This window comes from Rhamphochromis sp. 'chilingali' (genome assembly GCF_963969265.1).
Source record: "Rhamphochromis sp. 'chilingali' genome assembly, chromosome: 6".
NCBI lineage: Eukaryota > Metazoa > Chordata > Actinopteri > Cichliformes > Cichlidae > Rhamphochromis > Rhamphochromis sp. 'chilingali'.
The window spans coordinates 26,849,672-26,873,170 of NC_137933.1; the positions used below are offsets into that span (position 1 = coordinate 26,849,672).

Consider the following 23,499-nt stretch of genomic DNA (forward strand, 5'->3'; position numbering starts at 1 on the left):
TCACAGACAAACAGAGACTGGTTTGTTAAAAGAGAGTGAGAGATTGGTGTGTGTGTGTGTTACCAGATACCTAGCCTCCACACAGAGCAATTCACTGATATGGAACGGGACAAATTCATTTGGGGTACTGCAGAATGAAAAATGCCATAGCAATGTAATGGAGAGTAAAAGAGAGCTAGCAGTACATCAGAGACTTCTGAACTAAGATAATATATTGACTCTTTGCTTCTCTTTGACTGAGCTTTCATCGCTTTCAGTACTATTCAGAGCAGTTCAGATAAATTTAATTCAATTAAAGCGCTTCAAGGTGTTTGACTGGCATGGCAATAAAAGGAATCTCTTTGTCAGCTATAAAACAAATGGATTCCAGACTATAAACAAAACAAACAGACAAAACATTTTTCTTCACTGTCAATTTATATATATTTTGGTACACAAACGCATCTTTTAGCTACAGAGATAAATGCAGTAGTCATTTGTTTGGTGAAAGGTTTATAAAAAGACTATTTATGATTTTGCATTTATGAGGACAGATTTCACAGCTCCTCTAATTTCTTCGTGCTGCAGGTACTCCAGCGTGCAGACCTCGTCTTCACCCCTCTCTCTCTCTCAATCTCTCAGTCTGATCATTTTTCTTCCTACTATTCTATATCATATTTCAACAGGGCTGGGGTTGATTTCAGAAGCTGTGATACGAGCTGTTCCCTCTCACTGACTAGCTGTCTTGTGAGTGTTGCGGTAACCTGTGCCAGCTTTTCAGACTCCCATCAGGATTTGGCAAAAACTAGGACACTGTCTGACTAAATGACCCTTGTTAAGGGAAGCACATGCGCATGTCTGTCTGTAGGGCTGTGCCATATGACCAAAATCTCATATCCCGATATAAGACATCTATAATCCCGATAACGATATAAATCACAAAAATGTAACATTTTCTGTAAATTCTGTGAATCTCGGGCAGCTCGACTTGCGGGAAGTGTTTCCAGCTGGACGTCGTGTGTCTGGAGTCGAGTGTTTTAACCGATGCATGAAACAATACATTTTTAGACATAAGTTGTAACAGCCGCCGTTTTCTTTGTGAGTATTTATTACACGGCGTGCTGCGGGGAAAAGTCTGTTCTAACGTTTGAGTCTAAGGTTTATTTTTTAGCACCTGGCGGCTCTTTTTTTACTTCTCATCCGTAAATAATCTGCTCTTTCACGTGATTCAGTTTATTCTGAAAAGTCTCAACAGGATCTTGAGCTTTATTGTGAAAGGTAAGCGGACACGCGATGGTGTTACCGTCGTTGTGGTTAAAACAGGCGCTCGTAGTGTGGTTATATTAAATATAAGAGAAAGAGAGAACTTTAAGAAATTAATATAGCCACTACAGGGACCATCAAAACGATGAAAAAATATTGCCTTAGTTTATTTTGCGACACCACGAAACAAACGATAGCGTAAAATGAAACGATAGACCAATATATATCGTTATGTCGAACAGGCCTATCTGTCTGTACGTAATGTATGTAACGTGTGTAACGGTTCATACTTTGGTGGTCCTAATCATCTGTGTGTGAAAAGAGAGAGAGAGAGATCGTTAAGAAAATGTGTGTGAGAAACTGTGAGGTGTATAACAATGCATAGAAAGAATGTGACAAGAAAGAGAGACGATTCATGACCAACAAAAAAAAAAAAATGAAACAGAAAGAGGCTGGATTCTAAAGAAAGAGCTGCTTGGTTTTCAGAGAGGAGAGATAAATATATAGAGATAGCATATCAGTTTTCAGCATCATTCCTCCTCCTTCCCTTTTCTTAGTCTTTAAATACATTCTTAGTCTTCTTAAGTGATTCTCTAACTTTGGTCACTTCTAACAAGTTGTTGTCTTGGCACCAACTGCATGCTTTAAAATGTCACAGCACCCCTTCAATACTCTTCCTGACACATAAAAGAGCAGCCAGCGTTATCTGTTTGGTGATTTAACTGACCTGCAGGAATAAGATGAATAGTTTGTGTTGAATAGACGTTCTGGCATTACTGAAAGGGAATGGTGCCTGCATGCCTGGGGGGGTGATGACATGTCATTTTGCTTTTTATTTTAAATGCAGTGCTGTCTGTGTAATGTAGTGTGTATGAAATGTTAACTGTGCCTCTGAGACTGTCCTGTAAATAACATTATTGCCATTAATGGGTGCGAGTGTGTGTATGAATCGCTTCCAGCATGCCTGTGGGAGAGCTTAAAGATGATTTCTTTGCTCTTTTAAATAGAATAACCAAGAATTTTGTGAGTAGATATTGTAGGTTTGCTCAGTATTTGCAAGACTTGTTGTTTTGTCCCACACTTCCACAACATGCAGCCAAGTGTGATTAATCTAAATTTCAGTAGTGTAATAATATACTTAACACATAATTCCACTGTGATCTTTGCCCAAAAGCACACTATATCTCACATTACATTAAGTCAAGTCTTACACACCATTTCAGAAAAGTGCCATTCTGAAATAACGTGTCTTATAATGTGACAGCTGTCTCATTCAGTGGCATGCCTGGCTGAAAATTGAAAATGTCACAGTGCCGGTTTAAAACTATTTGCCTTACATGGCTGCAAGTATGACATAGATTGCTTTGCCATGAACTTACTCCTAACTTGTGATATCCTTTCATTTTCATATTTGATTATGTTCAATTGGCAGAGCAGATGAGATGCTGTTTGTTTAACTCCCACCATAGCATAAGCTGTGGAAAAACGCTCACTAGGAAGCCCTTTGAATAGCCAGGGAGCATCTGTTTCAGTAATTTCTATTGACCTAAATAAGTTCACAAAGGCTAAATGTCCAGCTTGAGTCATTGTGGTGGGAGTGAAGACTGTTTGCCCAATTACAGCTGTCTGTTGCAAAAAGTTAAAGGGCAAAAGGCAGAAGTGAGAGAACAGACTTTTTTTTCTTCAATATTCTGCTATGAAGGAAAGTAGCTACTGGTGTCACTGAAAGCACCTTCCCTTTCAAATGTCTTTTACCTCTGACACAGACTGATCCTCTTTTCTGCCTCTTCCATCTTTAGTCTCCTGTATTTTGTGTTGATATTCAAACGAGGTTTCAATGTTCAGGGTCAGTGTAGAAATGAAGTGACCACGCAGAAAATTTAGTATAAACAGTAATCTGCAGAAATCTTGAGCCACCCATCAATTCTTTACTTTTTGCTACCAAATGGAGAATACGGATAGAGATTTATTAAAGTGCATGCAAAATTGCGCCAACATAAGGAAACACAAAAGAAGTTTCTGTGCAACTTCAGTGAGCATGAATGTCAATATTTGGTTATGACCACCTTTATTCCTCAACACAGCCTGAACTCTCTTGAGCAAGCGTACTTTTAATGAATCTAGGTAGTTTTCAGGAATAGTCCTCCAAGGTTCTTGAAGGACATTTAAAGCTCTTCTTTGGATGTTGGCCAGATTTAGTTCTGTTCTCTGTCAAGATGATCCCACATTGCTTCAATAATATTGACATCAACGCTCTGGGGAGGCCAGTCCATGATTGATATGTTCTGTCTTGTTTGCAATGCTGAAAAAGGAAGCTGCTTTCCTCTACCTGCTTTATCACATGGTAGAGGAAAGTTTAACTGTACTTTTTTGAGTTCAGAATCCACTTGTTTTGACAGCATCAACTGACTGAAATTGACAAATGATGTGTTTTTGCACTAGGCTGCTAGTAACAAAGTGCTTAAAGGTGCAATTTAAAAACTGCCTCCTTGCTACTTTATATTGTCTGTTATGTGTAGACACAAAGCTGTCCCCTGAGTTAGAGGCTTATTTTATTTTTTGAATGATTCATATGTCAGTGGTAAGTGGCTTAACAAACAAAAAAACATTCCCTTAAAAATGTTTAGCTATGAGGACAGGATTGAACATGAGTGAAAAAAACAGTGTCTCTAGATCTTCAGAGAAAATGTACATACAGCAGATGTCAAGTTCAGTGTGCATCTGCCTGTATGTTGTAGCCAAGTGATAGAATGGAGCCCTGTCCAAGGTGCAGCGAACACAAGTGTGTTTATGCACCTTTGGAACAATTAAATTTTCTCTTTTAATTTATTTTAGCCTTGCAGTTTGGACACATCATTCTTTCTAAAGAATAATCTTTAAATGAGACTGGCACATGTTGTACCAAAGCTTTTCAAGGACACATATTCATTTATTTAGACACCGAAAGACAGAGATGTATATAGTTATAGTTGAGATGGATTGTAAGAAAAGTGCTAAATAGTATAACAAAGTCTGATATTTAGCAATCTTTCAAAAGTCTATCAAAGCAAGATGCAATTTCAACTTTTCCTGTAGTGCCAGATTAACTTAAAAAAGAGCTCATACATTGATTTCCAGTGTAAATAAAATGATTAGATAAAAATCCCTACAAAAGACTGTGGTGGCTACTATTTCTTAGTTGCAATATTCAGTTGGAGAATTAAAAACATCAACTCTAAAACACACATAATCAATCAAACAACAATTTGGCCAGAATTAAATTCAGCTCAAGATGACTTATTTTGCCAATGAAAGCATTTAATGCAGCTTTTGGCTTGAGAGGTGTATTTATAAAGCTATTTCAAGCTGTTCTCCCAACTAAGCACTTCTGGAGGCAAAAACTGGGCAATGTCTTTAGTTAAAAGAAAACAAACCCCAAACCACAATGGCCTGCTCTGTCAGTATGTGCTGTATGTTGACAACGTTTTTTCACTCTTTTCCATGTTTAGAGAATGTGAAACTATGTGTGAGGTGAGTCACGAGAGAACAGCATTCGCCCCTGATTGTATTACTCACGCTACAGGGTAATTCCTGTAAGAGATCAAATAAAATAAAAGAAGATACTAACCATCACAACTGGGAAGAGCGTGACTCCACTGATGATTCTGCTCGCAAACAATTGGCTCCTGATCGCTAAGTGTGTATCCCGGGTCACATGTAAATGACACACGAGAGCCAATGGAAAAGCTGCTGCCATGGCGACGACCATTCACTGGGATACCAGGATCAAGACACGAGTCTGACTCCATTTTCACACCTGAAAATCACATCACACAACCGCCGCAGTGTCAAAAGGTTGAGTGTATTTGCGTCTGTAAGCAATTTCGAGTGTGTCTACCAGGCATTTCAGTCTAGAGCTGGGCGATATGAGATTTTTTCATATCACGATATGTTTTTTTCATTTCAGGCGATAACGATATCTATCACGATATAAGCCAAATAACTATATTTGTAAGATTTAAATGTGCCGTTGCTCACAAGTAAAATGTGAAATAATCAGCAGCTTGTTTTTATTTAAATATTTATTTCCCATAATAAGTTCGACAGGGTAGATGTACTTAAGGAACATGAGACTTTTTCAGATAGATAAAGGCAAATATTGCAAACTACACAAAAGGCAGCCGCTAAAGCGTTTAAGTTTCAAAATAGAACAAACGAAACAGACTAAATTGTCAATTCCACTTAGAAACAAAATATTAATTCTAAAAATAAATCTTAGTTTGTTTTACAGAAGAACAGACAAAACTGACTAACTTTTGTCAATATCAAATAAACTGAGAACTAAAAGGAAATTCTCAATCTCTCCTTGTTGTATAGCTGAGCTTTTCAAACAGTTTTAACAGTTACTTTAGTCTGACAAAAGCCGAATGATGAATTAGCGCTTCCAGTCAGAGACTGAGGCTACGTCCACACGTACACGGGTATTTTTGAAAACTGAGATTTTCCGTTTTCGTTTTAAAAAATAATCCCGTCCACACATAAAGGCAGAAATGAAGGAAAACGCTGCTATGAACATGCCAAAGCAGCAGGTGGCGCTAGATTCCTAACCGTGCAGAAATGTTGGCCAATCAGAAGTCTAGAAGCCTCGGTGGGAAAAAGTAAACAAAGCTGCGGCATAGAAGCAGAACAGAGTCGTATGTGTGGAGGGACAGTAACTGTGTGTATATGTAAGCATTTAAACACTGCAGAGAGTAGAATTAACAGTAACAGTATTGTAGAAATTCATTTCACCGAAACAATAACGTGGCGCACAGTGTGACGCATGCACCAGTTTATTGTATTTCCAGACTTGCTTTCGGCACACTTCTTTGGCTCTTCCGTTCGACAATCTCTCCGGCATTGGAACCATCATCTGTTTTCTCTTCTGTAACCTTCGGTCACGCTCGGTTGATTTTTCTAGTCGGCACACTCATTTCCTCCATTATGCGCTGGCTCCATTACCCGCTGGCTGCTTCCCAAACAAACACACGTGCGGCTTGGCACTTGTGCTGTACGTAACAAGTCACGCGACGTGACGCTGCGGCTGTGATTGGTTCGGCTCTGCGCTACTTAATTTGGATTGGCTGACCTTTTTTTTTTTTTTTTTTTTTAAGAGGACAAGAGCGGCGAGGTCTATTGCGATAGCTTAATTTCTCTATCGAGTAAAAGTTATATCGCGATACATATCGTTATCGTTCTATCGCCCAGCTCTATTTCAGTCTATCAGTCATTTAGACTTACTTTCATATCTGATGCTGAAGCCTGTGGCAGAGCGGCTGTTGTCTGTAGTGAACAACAGGAACAGGAAGTTTGATGTGGAAATCAGGAAATGAGGCGCTTGGGTACCATGGTATTCGCCGATCAGGAGAGAGGATGCTGAGGGGCCATCCCTGATCTCCAGTGTGTCATAGTTGACTTCTGTCTGGAACCTAGAGAAACAAAAAAAAAAAAAAAAAAAACACGCACATGAAATTCACAACTGCAAGTTATACATGTTAATAAATTCCAACGCTGAAAAAAGAGAAACTCGCCAATATTGTTCATTTTGCACAATTTATCCACTGTAGGCAAAAACAAAACAAAACACTGAGCTATAACAAAGTACTACCATATAAGAAACTTGACTGATATGTAAGCAATCAATCAGTCACACCTATTGCTGACTGTCTGAGTGGTGTCCCAGAAATGATGTGGGCTTCATAGATAATTGGCAAACCTTCTGGAGGAAACCTGGTCTTGTTAGGAGAGACGGCATCCATCCCACTTTGGATGGAGCAGCTCTCATTTCTAGAAATATGGACAAATTTATTAAAACCCCCGAAAATATGACTATCCAGAGTTGGGACCAGGAAGCAGAGTTGCAGTCTTACACGCCTCTCTGCAGCTTCTCTCCTCCTGCTACCCCCCCAAAAACCCATCTCCATAGAGACTGTGTCAGCTTCCAAAAAGACAAAAAAACAAACTAAAAACCAGCAACAAACAACTTAAATATAAACAATTACAAAGAAAGAACAATACAGTACTCTGGACCAAAGAGTAAAACAGTGAAATGTGGATTATTAAATATTAGGTCTCTCTCCTCCAAGTCTCTGTTAGTACATGACTTAATAATTGATCAACAAATTGATTTACTCTGCCTTACAGAAACCTGGTTGCAGCAGGATGATTCTGTTAGTTTAAATGAATCAACACCCCCGAGTCATTCTAACTACCAGAAATCTCGAAGCACAGGCCGAGGGGGCGGTGTGGCAGCAATTTTTCACACCAGCCTATTAATTAATGAAAGACCAAGACAGACTTTTAATTCATTTGAAAGCCTGATGCTTAACATTGTCCACCCCAGCTGTGAAACTCAGAAACCAGTCTTACTTGTTATCATCTATCGTCCACCTGGGCCTTACACAGAGTTCTCTCTGATTTCACAGACTTTTTATTGGATTTAGTTCTGAGCTCAGATAAAATAATTATTGTGGGTGATTTTAACATCCATGTAGATGCTAAAAATGACAGCCTCAACATGGCATTTAATCTGTTATTAGACTCAATTGGTTTTTCTCAAAATGTAAAAGAACCCACCCACCACTTTAATCACACTCTAGATCTTGTTTTAACATATGGCATAGAAACTGAACATTTAACAGTGTTTCCTGAAAACCCTCTCCTGTCTGATCATTTCCTGATAACATTTACATTTACAATAATTGATTACACAGCGGTGGAGAGTAGACTTTATCAAAGTAGATGTCTTTCTGAAAGTGCTGTAACTAAGTTTAAGAATATAATCCACCCACTGTTATCATCTTCAATGCCCTGTACCAACATAGAGCAGAGCAGCTATCTGAACACTACCCCAACAGAGGTCGATTATCTTGTTAATAATTTCACCTCCTCACTACGTACGCCTCTGGATACTGTAGGTCCTGTGAAAACTAAGGTCTCAAATCAGAAGTACCTGACTCCGTAGTATAATTCTCAAACACGTACCCTAAAGCAGATGACTCGTAATCTGGAGAGGAAATGGCGTGTCACAAATTTAGAGGATCATCATTTAGCCTGGAGAAATAGTTTGCTGCTTTATAAGAAAGCCCTCCGCAAAGCCAGAACATCTTACTATTCATCACTGATTGAAGAAAATAAGAACAACCCCAGGTTTCTCTTCAGCACTGTAGCCAGGCTGACAAAAAGTCAGAGCTCTTTTGAGCCAACCATCCCTTTAACGTTAACTTGTAATGACTCCATGAACTTCTTCACAAATAAAATTTTTATCATTAGAGAAAAAATTACCAATAATCATCCCACAGATGTAATATTATTTACAGCTACTCTTAGTACCATTGATGTTAAGTTAGACTATTTTTCTCCAATTGATCTTTCTGAGTTAACTTCAATAATTACTTCCTCCAAACCATCAACGTGTCTTTTAGACCCCATTCCTACAAAACTGCTCAAAGAAGTCCTGCCATTAATTAATTCTTCGATCTTAAATATGATCAACCTATCTCTAATAATCGGCTATGTACCACAGGCCTTCAAGCTGGCTGTAGTTAAACCTTTACTCAAAAAGCCATCTCTAGACCCAGCAGTCTTAGCTAATTATAGGCCAATCTCCAACCTTCCTTTCATATCAAAAATCCTTGAAAGAGTAGTTGTCAAACAGCTAACAGATCATCTGCAGAGGAATGGCTTATTTGAAGAGTTTCAGTCAGGTTTCAGAGTTCATCACAGCACAGAAACAGCTTTAGTGAAGGTTACAAATCGTTAGCTTCATAGCATAATTGCCTAAGTCATTTGACTAAGTCAATGACTTAGGCACTTATGCTATGAAGCTAACGAAATGATCTTCTTATGGCATCTGACAGTGGACTCATCTCTGTGCTTGTCCTGCTAGACCTCAGTGCAGCATTCGATACTGTTGACCATAATATCCTATTAGAGCGATTAGAACATGCTGTAGGTATTACAGGTACTGCACTGCAGTGGTTTGTATCATATCTATCTAATAGACTCCAATTTGTGCATGTAAATGGAGAGTCCTCTTCACACACTGAGGTTAATTATGGAGTTCCACAGGGTTCAGTGCTAGGACCAATTCTGTTTACATTATATATGCTTCCCTTAGGCAGCATCATTAGAAGACATAGCATACATTTTCACTGCTATGCAGATGACACCCAGCTCTATCTACCCATGAAGCCAGATAACACACACCAATTAGTTAAACTGCAGGAATGTCTTAAAGACATAAAGACCTGGATGGCCGCTAACTTTCTGCTTCTTAATTCAGATAAAACTGAGGTTATTGTACTCGGCCCTGAAAAGCTTAGAAATATGGTATCTAACCAGATTCTTACTCAGGATGGCATTACCTTGGCCTTCAGTAACGCTGTGAGGAACCTTGGAGTCATTTTTGACCAGGACATATCCTTCAATGCATGTAAGACTGCGTTCTTCCATTTGCGCAACATCTCTAAAATTAGAAATATCCTGTCTCAGAGTGACGCTGAAAAACTAGTTCATGCATTTATAACTTCCAGGCTGGACTACTGTAATTCATTATTATCAGGATGTCCAAAAAACTCACTGAAAAGCCTTCAGCTAATCCAAAATGCTGCAGCAAGAGTCCTGACAGGGACTAGAAAGAGAGAGCATATTTCTCCTGTTTTGGCTTCCCTTCATTGGCTTCCTGTTAAATCCAGAATTGAATTCAAAATCCTGCTCCTCACATACAAGGTCTTAAATAATCAGGCCCCATCTTATCTTAAGGACCTTGTAGTACCATATCACCCTATTAGAGCACTTCGCTCTCGCTCTGCAGGCCTACTTGTTGTTCCTAGAGTATTTAAAAGTAGAATGGGAGGGAGAGCCTTCAGTTTTCAGGCCCCTCTTCTGTGGAACCAGCTTCCAGTTTGGATTCGGGAGACAGACACTATCTCTACTTTTAAGATTAGGCTTAAAACTTTCCTTTTTGCTAAAGCATATAGTTAGGGCTGGACCAGGTGACCCTGAATCCTCCCTTAGTTATGCTGCAATAGATGTAGGCTGCCGGGGGATTCCCTTGATGCATTGAGTTTTTCCTTTCCAGTCACCTTTCTCGCTCACTATGTTTTAACAGACCTCTCTGCGTTGAATCATATCTGTTATTAACCTCTGTCTCTCTTCCACAGCATGTCTTTATCCTGTCTTCCTTCTCTCACCCCAACCGGTCGCAGCAGATGGCCGCCCCTCCCTGAGCCTGGTTCTGCCGGAGGTTTCTTCCTGTTAAAAGGGAGTTTTTCCTTCCCACTGTCGCCAAAGTGCTTGGTCATAGGGGGTCATATGATTGTTGGGTTTTTCTCTGTATCTATGAAGCGCCTTGAGGCGACTTTTGTTGTGATTTGGCGCTATATAAATAAAATTGAATTGAATTGAATTGAATTATTCTATTAAATAGCTAAAACACTTAAACACTAATTAACCCATTTGCATTAAGTTGGAGCTACAGGGCCTAATCAGTCGATTTTTGAGTCTAAGCATCAAATAGTAGATGATCCAGAAAAAGGATGTTGTATATCACCAACCTATCTAGTTGAACAGAAACCAAGATTTGGGAGCTACTGACACACTGCAACAACGCGGTATCTGAATAATTATATCTGACCAGCTAAATGAAAAATTAACTAGCCTCTGCTTCAGAAGAAGTATGCTGAATCGTCCACAAATGAAATGTCTCATAGGCGATGAAGATAACTCGGCGTGTACGTCACATTTCAAAAAGACAAATTTCTGCTATTGCAGTTTCAGGCTACACTGCATCTGTCTGTGGCTTGTTTCCAGAAGAAAAAAAATGTAAAAAGCCAACATTAATCATTTACTGCAGCAGTAACTCACCAGCCTCATCTATATCTGACTACCTTATATTGCATGTGAAAGACTGCCCAAGTAAAATATTAACTAAATAATGCACTCCCTAACCGTACCATATTATCTAACCATTAACAGTCAAATGTCAACAATTTTTGAGCAAACACATTTGACAAATCAGTCAACAGCATAGTTGAGTAATACACTTACTTGTCAAAGTGTATCTTTACAGCATGGTCTGCTTGTGCTTCAATCACCCACTGGCAGTTCAGAGAGTCTTTGTAAAAGGAGGGCCAACCAGGAGATAGCAAAACACCTGTAGGAGCTGTAAGATGCCCTCCACAGGGAGCTGGATGGAAACAAAGACCCCCACACACAACCACAGGAAATAAAATTAATCATTTTCTCCTTGTAAATGTCTGTAAATTGCTCCTATTTCATTAAGTTAGCAGATTAATTGTCTGCTCTGTTTATTTTATCATTCTAATCCACTCTGAATTTCTATATTTCATACATAAACATTTACCTTCAGAAATTACAGTGAGCCCATCATGTGCTACAGTAAGCAATTTTGAGTTAGTGATGTTTGAAAAAGCCCAAAATAATTATCACATTATAATTTATAGGAGGAATTAAATATATTTATGTGTCAAATGGTGCCAAAAAATAACTCTCCGTTTCCCTGCACAAGCTGCAGGCAGCAACACTGGCACATACCGTCACTACTTTATAGCTCAGTTCCAAAATTTCAATTATGACACATTAAAAAACAATAATTATCTCCCGTTGAGTTGTTTCTTTCAAATAAAATGAAATATCAGACATCGTATCATGTTCGGTTTTTATTCTTATTCATTTTGAGTCTGTCTAGAACCTGAATTAAACATAAAAAACTCCAGACCTGGAATTCATGGTTTCTTCATTATTCATTGCTACAACATATAATTTGCAGTGGCTTGTCTTTTCAAGTAGCTCATACCTTTGCATATTTGATTGCTCTCATAAATCCAGACTTTCAGCAAGAAAAGAAAAAAAAAAACACAGAATGCATACTGAAGGAGCAGTTTTTTTGGATGGGATCTTCAAGAACAGGAGAGATGATATTCTCTCGTACTCCATAGTTAAAAAGATGACCCCCCCATGTTCAATTTGATTTTGTCCTAATAGTACATCTCTGTCTTTCGGTGTCTAAATAAATGAATATGTGTCCCTGAAAAGCTTTGGTACAACATGTGCCAGTCTCATTTAAAGATTATTCTTTAGAAAGAATGATGTGTCCAGACTGCAAGGCTAAAATCAATTAAAAGAGAAAATTTAATTGTTCCAAAGGTGCATAAACACACTTGAGCTGTATGGTAATCGCTAAAATAGTTGAATGTTTTGTGGAACATTATACTCCTATATACAGTAAACAGTTCTTATGTGTAGGTGTCTGCTTAGGTTTACCTTCACAGCGAGGTACAGCTGCAGACCAGACAACATTTCCATCCTGAATAATGCAGGTGACCTGATCGGACCCCTGGAAATACACGATTTAAAGAAAGGTTACATTTATACTAGGTTTTACCACACAACTATGGACACCGATTATGACAATCATTTCAAAATTGTGTTAAAAAGTGTGATAATGATACTTTCAAATGATTATTACCTGAGTCCGAATGAATCCTTGATCACAGCGAAACGCCACTGAGCTGCCAAGCTGAAACTGGTCACCGTACCTCTGACCATTTACTGGGACTCCTGGGTCATGACATTCATTCTGACCAAATGCTACAGAGAGAAAATAACCAGAGAAAAGTTAAAACTGGGGCTAAGACACATAAGATTGAATTACTGTATCAAACAAAGGCAAATTAATTTGAAAAGGAAAGAACAAAGACGTAATCTGAAAAAAAGAGAAAGCTGGCAGATTGCAACTACACTCTGGTTAAGTGGTTCAAAATATGTATGCATATTTATTCATTTGAGCAGTTTTTACCAGTTTTTTCAATTTATTTTAATACCGAAAATTTGGTTCTGCCAGAGGAAAAAAATGAAACCGCTGCTGTATCACTGTCAGTGAATGTGACATCTCCACTGATATGGAAATATGGGAATGGAATTATCTTTATGTGGACTCAACCTTGTCATGTTAAGCTTATATTATCCCCATTCCAGAGATTAACCTGATCCCACCCAGAGCACACACCCAGTGATTGGACATGTCTCAGGTTGATTAGCTGCTGATGGAGGGAAATGGGAGCAGTGAGAGAAAGGAGAGGACGTAGGGAAAAAAATGAGAGCCACAAGGGAAATGGCAGGTACACAAACAAAAATGCACACATACTGTATATTACATACAGTCTTGTAGCAGTATTCAAATATGTGTTCAAATATGCATGTAGAGAAAGTACTATATAGGCCAAAGGCAGACACAGATAAAGTAGCCCTTGTACTCCTTCAACAACCTGATATTATAGAAGAGGAAGAAAAGACTAGAAGATACGTATGAGAAAAAGCACGAAATGCCAGCATACAAAATATTCAAATGATATGTTTAAACCAATACAGTCATTGGTTTGAACCCAGTAGAAGATGAAAAAAAGGCCAACTAAGGCTGAAGAAGCTAAGAAGAAGCCATAGTGACAGGGAAAGGTAGAAACATATGGCATAAAAAAAAAGGAAAAAATAAAAACTAAATGATATTTCGGCTATAACAGAAAAAAGATGAACTCAATAGTTGACCTCAGATAAGAATAACTATGCATCTTACAGTGAATGCATTTTGTAATTTAAAATTTTGAGTAAACCATTTGTTAGTAAGATGTAAACATTTTAAAGATTAGCTGTAGTTAGTGAGGAAATAAGAATTTTGACATTAAGGAGCAATATGCACTAAAGTTAGCAGGCTAACCAGCTAGACCAGGCTTGGCCAACTCCAGGCCTCGAGGGCCGGTGTCCTGCAGGTTTTAGATCTCACACTGGGTCCACAATATTGTCAACAATGTCAATGCTGTCAAGAATGTCAACAATATTGTATAATGTGGGAAAGTCTCAGATTGGTCTAACTCTAGACTTATTTATTCAGAGTTTTTACTTATCCAAAGAGTCTAAATCTGTTCCATGTATAAATTTATTCTTGCATTGTTTTGTAGTTGAAGTGGACATCTGATTCATTAGGTCAGGGATGGGCCAACTCCAGGCCTCAAGGGCGGGTCCTGCAGGTTGTAGATCTCACCCTGGGTCAACACACCTGAATCAAATGATTAGTTCGTTACCAGGCCTCTGGAGAACTTCACGACATGTTGAGGAGGTAATTTAGCCATTTAAATCAGCTGTGACGGCTCAAGGACACATCTAAAACCTGCAGGATACCGACCCTCGAGGCCTGGGTTTGGACACCACTGAGCTAGACCCAAGTAGTTCCACTTTCTACCTCAAGGGACAATAGTGAGTCCAGTCTCTTTTTGCCCAAAGTATGGTTTAGTTTAAAACAAATTGTTAAAGAAACAAAATTGTTTTTTGGAAATGATCATCTTCCTCTGAAAGTGATTAAAAACAGAATTTGGATATATTCCATTTTAAATATATCATTAATAACCTTAGCTGTCATAGGCTAAAGCACATTTTTACGCATGATGTCCTCATAATATATAGGATCAATTTATTTGTAGGATAGATTCAAATCTGCGAACAGTTATTGGCTCCCAGTGCACCGCTTTCACCAAATAACTGCACAGTCTTGCATTCATTCTTGAGTTTCTAACACAATTCATATAAATATACCCACAGCATAACCTCTTGATATTCATATATGCATTAAAATGTTAATAGACCAAATTACTGAAACAGCACAATATGTTTGATATTTTTAAGTCCCAGTGTAGAATTTATGTCATCAGGTTTTCAAATTACATTTTCAAAAAGTTTCACCACTAAAAACTATATGAATGTATTTCAGCATTTTTCTTTTCTGCCAGGTAAAAAGCTTGAGAGGCATTTAATTTAATATGATTTTTATTTAACTACATATTAATTTTTCGTTTGAGGTGCATCAAACCTTTCATTTGTGTTAGGATTTGAAATAGTACACTTTGTTATTTATTATGCTCAGTTTTTTTTCACTAGGTTAAAAAACACACACACACACACACACACACACACACACACACACACACACACACACACACACACACACACACACACACACACACACTATTTTCATTTGTCAAATGCCACCTCTAAAGGAAGAGCCAAAGACAAGGTCATTTGGGAGGCAGTGTGTGAAATGGTGCAGAAGTGCATGGTAATCACACTGAATGAATCTGAATCACTCAGGCAGAACTAGTTCAGCTTAGAGTGGATAAATATACAGGATGGAGTAGCTGGGTTCAAACTCTGACAATGGGACAGGCTTAACTGGGTGAAAGTTGAGTAAGATATGCATATGTAGCTTGCCATCACCAGTGTGTGAATGTGTGTGTGAATGGGTGGATGACTGGATGTGTAAAGCGCTTTGGAGTCCTTAGGGACTAGTAAAGCGCTGTACAAATACAGGCCATTTACCATATAGGATCAGTCAAGCAGAAGAAGTCAAACAGGACAGGTTAAGGTAACGTCAGGTGCAGTAATGCTGATGTCGGTATTATATTAATCATAACGAAGTGCCATTCTGAGGTGGTTAGCATATGAAAAGGTATTTTACTCTGAGCTATATTTAATATGGATCTTAACTAGTATATGAAGATACTAGCTATACAACAAGCTCCGGAAGCAAATCCTCAGAATTTAGTTGTAAATGTAGCTTATATGTTTTAAAGATGTGCATTGAGTTACATAGCAATACTCAGCTTGATAATCAGTAAATCATTTGTTTAAAAAAAGGGACACTCGCTAGGATCTACCCTAGAACATAATGTATAGCAGTATGTTGACAACTGATTTCTGCTTTTGTCTCTGATTACATGGTGGTAGAAGTGTTGCATCTCAGTTTTACTGTTGGAATGTCCGTATTGTTTAACAAATTTCTGCTATCAAAACTCCACTGAAGTGACCCTGGAAGTATTCTTAATAAAAATTTGTCAAAGTGTCAAAACAACATGCTGTCATTTGTCAGAAGAACTGCTGGGAAAAAAATGACAGTTACTTAAAAAAAATTTAAACCAAATTCAAATACAACAATGAGGTAGTACGCTGGTAGAGATCTTAATGGATATTTGGTTGGTTGCAAAGAGGCTGCTACCCCAAATCCTCTTTGTGACTAGTAGACTATCATAGTCACTGCAGTATGCACAGAAGACACAGATCTTTCTGCTAATACTCAATAACTACTCACGGAGTAGCTGAAAAATGGGAAAAAATTGCAGCAGAGAGCCGAAATAGAGGACATCCACCAACACATTTCAAATGGTGCATCTTTACTTCAATGCAAATCCATTTCTGGTTTTCATCATGCTTTTCACAAGAGTTTCTGAGTTTTTGCAGACAAATCTGCATCTTCCATGCAAACTACAAGCAATCACAGTAATCTGCAGGCAACAAAGAAGGTTTTCAGTGCACAATTCATACCACTTTGCAACCGATTTCACCTAGTGTCAGTCTCCAGGGACCACTGTAGAAGCACAGATTTTTCCTAGTGCCAGTGGGCTACTGACTAGTCTCTTTATTTGCAACCTCCAGTAACCGCTCACCAACTGGTTGAGATTGCACATTTTCCCCCAGTGACTTAGTAAGCTAAGGGTGTTTACTACGGCCTAAACAACAAATGGACTGAGCAATAAGTAGGTAGTTGATACTTACTGGTATAGCTGATATTGAAGCCCTTCCCAGTATTTGAATGATCAGACTGAAATTCCAGTCTCATGATGTGACCGTTTGAGGCGATCTGTGATGGAACATCTTTTCCTGAGAATGTCCCAAATGTTGTTGGCTCAGACAGACCTAAAATCAAGCACAATTTAAACATTATTTTAGAGAGACATTTAATATTGCTTATCTAATTTATCCTGTATAAAATCAGGCCAGACTTGGAAAGAGAAAGGCTCATCCCAAGGGAGCTCAAAGAGGTGAATTAGGTGTAATTAGGGTTAAGAGAAAACAAAACACTGAGATGATTTAGCAGTTCCTGACACACTTGCTAAATGCTTACTAATATGCATGATAAGCACATAATGCTTTATTTAAGCATTAGAAGTAGAAGTGCCAAAGTATGAAATGTATTCATGGTGTAACAAATTATTGACATTCAAATAACTGACAATCTAAATGAATGTAAATGATTAAGCTGGTCCTGGTAAAGCCTAACAACTGTTGTGAGTTTTAATGAGAACAACAAGAAAAGTCTGTTAAAATGTCAATGTTAACTATAGGCCGCTGAAGGATAACTTGCTTCTCTGCATGCTTAGAATTTAAAACAACAACAACAACATCAAAAAAAAAAAAAAAAAATAGGAAGAAATCTCCAGTAAAAGTAGTCCATACTGAATGCACTGTATAGTAACAGTTACTACTAAATAGTACTAGATGTAAACATGCCTAGTACAGAGCGACAAGAAAGGCATTCATTCATGACCCTTTAACTTGTTAACTGAACAAAAATGGCATTATCCCGAGGACACCTATCTCGAAGATTATTTCCAATTTCCAATTTTGAACACTCATAGCATGAAAGCAACACCTGTGCACTATCGCATTGATCCAAATAACAAGCAAGAAACCTGAAGATCCGAGTATAAAAGGAAACCAGACACACATTAGTGTGTCATGCTTGCCAAAAGATGATACATAGAAGCTCTTTTGTACAGATGCTGCATTTGAGTGAATGCCCAAGAGACTAATATCAGGTGACTGTGGTGTCTGGGTCATTGATGGTATTGCACCTCAATGAGTATTGAACCATTCCATCACCATGGGAAGGAGCATTATCTTGTTCCAAGTACTCATCATCCCCTCAGGGTACATCATTGCAATGAATAGCATAACTTAGCTGGTATGTTTCAGTGTGCTCCAACACTGAGGTATCACTAGACAGTCATAAAAGGACGCACTCTATATGAGTTGAATAGTCTGAAACTTCCACCCCTTCGCCTGTACTGCTGTAATCATACATCACCTCAGGTCTGTCTAAGACATTTGTGTCACAGCATCAGACCATTTACTGCAAAAAGTAGTTATAAACTTTTGTTTGGAAGAAGATATTCTACTCTTCAGTGCGCTCCCCAGTGATCCAAGCAGCAACGACAGAATCAGGGGGGAGTGTCATAAAAACTGGACTACAGCACATAGAAAAGCAACTTTCCAGGTTGAGATCACTGGGATATGTACATATACTCTATAAAAAAGGATCCCAAAATGGTAATGAAAGAATATAACAAGTCACAGGAAACATCTGCAGTCTCTGGTGCATGGGTAAGAGAAATACACAGGTGGTAATTATTGTGGTCATGGACAGCTATAAATTTCCCTTGTTCATGTGGCTCAATGTCTTATGTTTTGAACCAGATATATAACCACAGTGGTACAAACAGGCCTTTAAAGAAAAGTATGGGAACGTATGGATCTACAAAGACAAAAATAAAGGGGCTTTATACAGAGATGGAAAAAGTACAGACATTCTGCACTTAATACTTTTTATACAGTATTCGGTACAAACACTACTGTTAAAAATACTCCAGTAAAAGTTGTACTGAGTACAAGTAAGTAAAAGAAAAAAAGTACAGGCTCTGAAATGTTTTCAAAGTAAGAAAGTAAAAGTAGCTCTTCAGAGGAAACAGGAAACAGGAAAATGTGTATAGTCAATGGTTCAAGTGGAATTCAGCAGGTGCAGATAATGCTCAGTGTGGACAAAAGAATCATAACTCACAATGATTTCTATTAAGAGCTCCAACAGATTTTCTTAGTGTACAGACTGTGGTCAGCTGACCTCCTGCTCTTTGTGGACATACACAACTGAATTCAACTAGATGTCAGCAGATGTTTCATGAGTTGTCTTGGCTGATTTCTATCCTCTACACTGACTGGCTGTCTTTTTTTTTTCTAAATGGTATAAAATTGGTATGAAGGTGGATTTCAGTCAATGAATCTAAGCATCATCATCTAAAATCTACTCTGCTACACTTGATGTAACCCAACTCTGAGCATGAAACCACAGATACTGTGCACCAGTCACACACAGTTCTTTACTTTAAATCCATCACAGTACAGCCAACTAACCTGTTTATTCTGCAGTAACCTGTATTTTTTTTTTGCAGCCTTTAAATTACACAGTTAGTCCACTCAGTTTGATTTACAGCATGTTTCACAATATGAAAAAAGCATGATGTCACATATTCAAAGACCACTGAGTAGTCCTTACCTATAAATCTGACCTCTCTTCTTCCTCTCCTCCCTTGTGTTTCTTATCTTTCTCTATCTCTGAGTGAAGTTAGCCCTCTATCTTTTCTCTCTCTGGGATATACAGCAGCTGGACCTTTAGCTAGCAACACACTGTACGACAAACCTCTCTGCAATTGACAAATTTCAAATGCAACGGCGACGGCTCAACAAACATCCGCAAACACACTGATCTTTGTTGAACTCACAATAATTTGAAATGACCTGCCCTTTAAAAAAAAGGGCTCCTCTTCAGCAGGGTAGATAGATGCCGAAGTACTGCAACCACAACTTAAGGATACCTGTTTCCGGGTATTGTGGAAAAAAATACCCCCCCCCCCGACTTTTGCACACGTCAAAACTACTTAAGTAAATTACAGATACCTAAAACATTGTGCTTAAGTATTCCAATACATTGGAAACTTTGCAGAGACTGGAGGGATTTAAACACAAATGTTGAAATTTTACAATGATCCCTTATCACGTGGTGAATTTCAATAAATATTAAACATATATCGCATAAATCTGCAATGTGACTTATTTTAGGCCAGCAGCGTGATCATGTGCTTTTGCTTGTAGCACAATAATAATTTCATAAGAACATCTCTATAGTGTAATGTACACGTCAACTCCATTTGTAACCATTTAAAACTATGATCCATTTTTTATTATTATTACACAACCGAACACATTGCATTAGCACATCTGCAGAACTCAGATGAAAGAGTCAAACTGCGTGATCCCCACAGTAGTCCTGGTCAGTTGTGGAGCACAAGGTTTGGCTTAAATACTGAGGATGATGCCAGATTGCATCAGGTGGCAGATTCCTGAAAGTCTGGCAGGGCATATCAGAAAATCACCTTGTAATTTATTTCTCAACTGAAAGTGATGAAATGACATATATATATATATATTTTTTTTTTTACAAATATCCACAATTATTTATTTTATATACGTGGCAAAGAGAGCACTGAAAATGGAAATACTATTTAAATCTCACCAATTATGAATTTCATTTTCTTAGATTATATTAGATTCTGATGATATTATTTGGATAAAACTGCTTCGGCGAGCATATGCTGTCTTTTGAAGCATCGTGGCCTTGCACGATGGCAACACCAGGTTGCCAAACACTCTGCCTTCTCACCGTACATCTTTCCATCAGCTTTCACAATCATCTATGAAAAACCCCACCCTTGGTGAATTTGTAGAGTTAAACAATGATTTTGCAGATACTGAGAATGTGTTTTGTTTTTTCAGCTATTTCTGTGTCTAGACGCTTACATAATACCAAACAGGAAGCGATGGTCTGCATGCCTCAATCAGGATCTTGACACTCGTATGGTGTAGCACAGCACACCTCCATGTTTCACCACTTCAAATTGCAAGAATTTCCTGTTTAGTGTAACTACAGCATCAGCAGCAGCCAACACTCTCTCAGTGTCACTGTCCTGTATCTGCAGCAGTCTTCATGAGGGATTTTTATTGATCTGTTGGACAAGCCTGGGTGGAATATAGGAACATTTTTAAGGTGATTTATAAAGGAACACTACATATAGCATATGCACGCTGGTATGGATGCTGAACATCATTATCATTATTTTGACTTTTCAGCAACCTTCTTTTTTTTGCCTTTTGCTTGTACATAAACTTTTAATACAGATGTTACTCAATTTTTAACTTCATTTAAATATGGAGGTAATGTTTGTCTAAAGTTGCTGTTTTGGTCACTTTCTTTTTCTGCAGCAATTTCTTCTGCGGAGGTGAGAAGTGCTGCTGTAATTGCTTTTCTGGTCAATAAGTGTATTAATCTTCTGACATTCCAGTGAACCAGCTGATGCTTTGATTACAGGTTTTGAGGTGAAAAAGCTATTACAATGCATATGTGTAGGTTTTTTTTTTTAGTTGGCTATTTTAAAAGTGCAGATATAAACAGATACACTGGAATGAGATGAAATGTATTGACGATCGCTAAAAGCCTGAAAACTGACAGTTTCTTACTATTGACTTTATGAAATTCATATGAATTTTTAAAGGTAACAGAGATGGCAATGGAAATCAATGTCAGCTGACATCACTTCAAGGGACAGAAAGGGAGTTTCAAGACCACTTCACTGATAAAGATGCTGTTCTTCACAACACTCCCATAGAAACTTTTCTTTTTATTTCCTTCTTGACTTGAATTTTAGGATTCAATGCACTTAGACACAATTAAGCTACACAGTAACTGAGTTGTAAAGTGCCAGCCTCTTTAGTCTCTAGCAACTCAAAAGCCCTTTCACTTATTCATTATTACATTGATAGGCAAGAGACCAGGAAGGAAATAGAATCAACGTAACAATAGCTAAAAGAGTGCCAAGATCCTACGTTATCTTATCTAAGTGGAGAGATTTAGAGAAAAGCCTTTGTAATAGTCTGTCACTATCTTCTCTTATATTAGATGACAATAATGGCTTTCTGATTAAGTTAACCATTTACATGCCATTCAAAATGTAGCCCAAAGTGTCATCTTTTTTTTTTTTGCATGGATTTCATGCTGCTGTTGCCCCACTCAGAGGATTTATGGGTTATTACGGAGGTTCCTTTGTTCACTTTTGTTTGCCATTTGTGATTTCATGTTCTTTTATTCAGAAATACAAAAGAAGGCAAGTTCATAAGTGTCAAGTTGATATAAAACCTTCAGTGAATAGAAATTTGATTTCTTTTCTATAAAGGCATAAAAGCAGAGTTTGAGTGATTGCCTCTGCTGCATAATTCAATGATATTTTAGACATTTGATTATGTGACATGAGGACATATAATTAGACACTGCCAATCAATCATCGGCAATGAATTGGCATCAATAAATCTTTGTAAATATTTGTTTGTTTTCATCAGCCCAAGAACCGATAACCGATTAATAAGCATAATCTGTGAAAAGTGGATGTTCAATTAGTAGCTAACCTTATGAAAAACAATTATTGGGTGCAGTAATGGTGAATACTCCAGGGAAAATCAGGTAGCATGCAAACCACCACGTTTCTCTACCTCAGTTTGTTGGTATGGAAAAACTACAGGCATACAGAATGAGCTTTAAGCCATCCATTTATTTCTCACTTCAGCGCTGAAGTACAGTCAATTTGGAAAATGTGGTTAATTGGGATATACTATGAGGATTTTTGGATACTCAGCAGAATTTTTTTTTATTGGAAATTTTGGACTTTCAGTAAGTTTTTTGGTGATGTAAGATTTGTGCCTGAAAATAAACGTGCTTGCATTGCACAGCCCTGCATTAGAGCCTGCGCTATAGCTTACATCAGCAATATTCACTCATGTTATGTCACCCTTGATTTCTGGAATTTTCCTTCAGCTTACTGTCTATATAAAGAAGAAGAATGTAAGGACATATTTTGAAGCCACCGCTGGCATTAAAAGTTTTAGCACTGGAATTGCCCTTTTAAAGCAGAAGGCTGTCACACAAAACACAATAATGACAGTTCTCTGTGTGCCATCCTCAACTTTCACAGGCTGGCAGCAGTAGATAGAAAAAAGGCTCATAAGGAGAGAGCAACAGGCACCACTGCAGAAAACCAGCGCACATGTCCAAAAGATATGTTTTATTCTGCATTACAGGACAGACAACACTGAACTGTGACCTAATTCTGACTTTTGTAAATAAATTGTTATGAAATTTGAATTTAAAGTTCCTATACCTTGAATAAATATGTCATAATAAATGTTTAGAGATTTACATGGTTGAATTTAGATGAAAGATTACTTTTTAAACAAATTTATGCAAATCCAAAAAAGAAGATGAAAATATATATTTTTTAAGCAATTTCATGAAGGATTCCAAAAAGAGTACAGGAATCGTGCATCAGCATCAGAATAATGCTTTATCTGTATCATTATGGGAATTTATTTTAATGTTTTTTATATATATATATATATTCCACGTTCCTTTTTCTCCCTTTTTTTGAGAACCAATATGAACATTTCTAGCATTTTAATGGCTGATCCATCTTTACAGGCAGTTTACAAACAAACTACATCTTCATAGTAGTTTGT

General features: G+C 37.8%; 1 protein-coding gene across 1 annotated transcript in view; it reads right to left on the reverse strand.

The window, feature by feature from the left end:
- LOC308398014 (CUB and sushi domain-containing protein 1-like) overlaps nt 1-23,499 on the reverse strand; it is a gene marked incomplete at its 5' end in the record, with an annotated part of 495,403 nt that overhangs the window by 133,363 nt on the left and 338,541 nt on the right. Inside the window, 6 exons of the mRNA XM_080884378.1 lie at nt 4,850-5,038; nt 6,502-6,689; nt 11,311-11,449; nt 12,547-12,619; nt 12,752-12,873; nt 16,882-17,022. Coding sequence (XP_080740504.1) covers nt 4,850-5,038; nt 6,502-6,689; nt 11,311-11,449; nt 12,547-12,619; nt 12,752-12,873; nt 16,882-17,022 — 852 coding nt within the window. The remainder of the gene's footprint in view (nt 1-4,849; nt 5,039-6,501; nt 6,690-11,310; nt 11,450-12,546; nt 12,620-12,751; nt 12,874-16,881; nt 17,023-23,499) is intronic.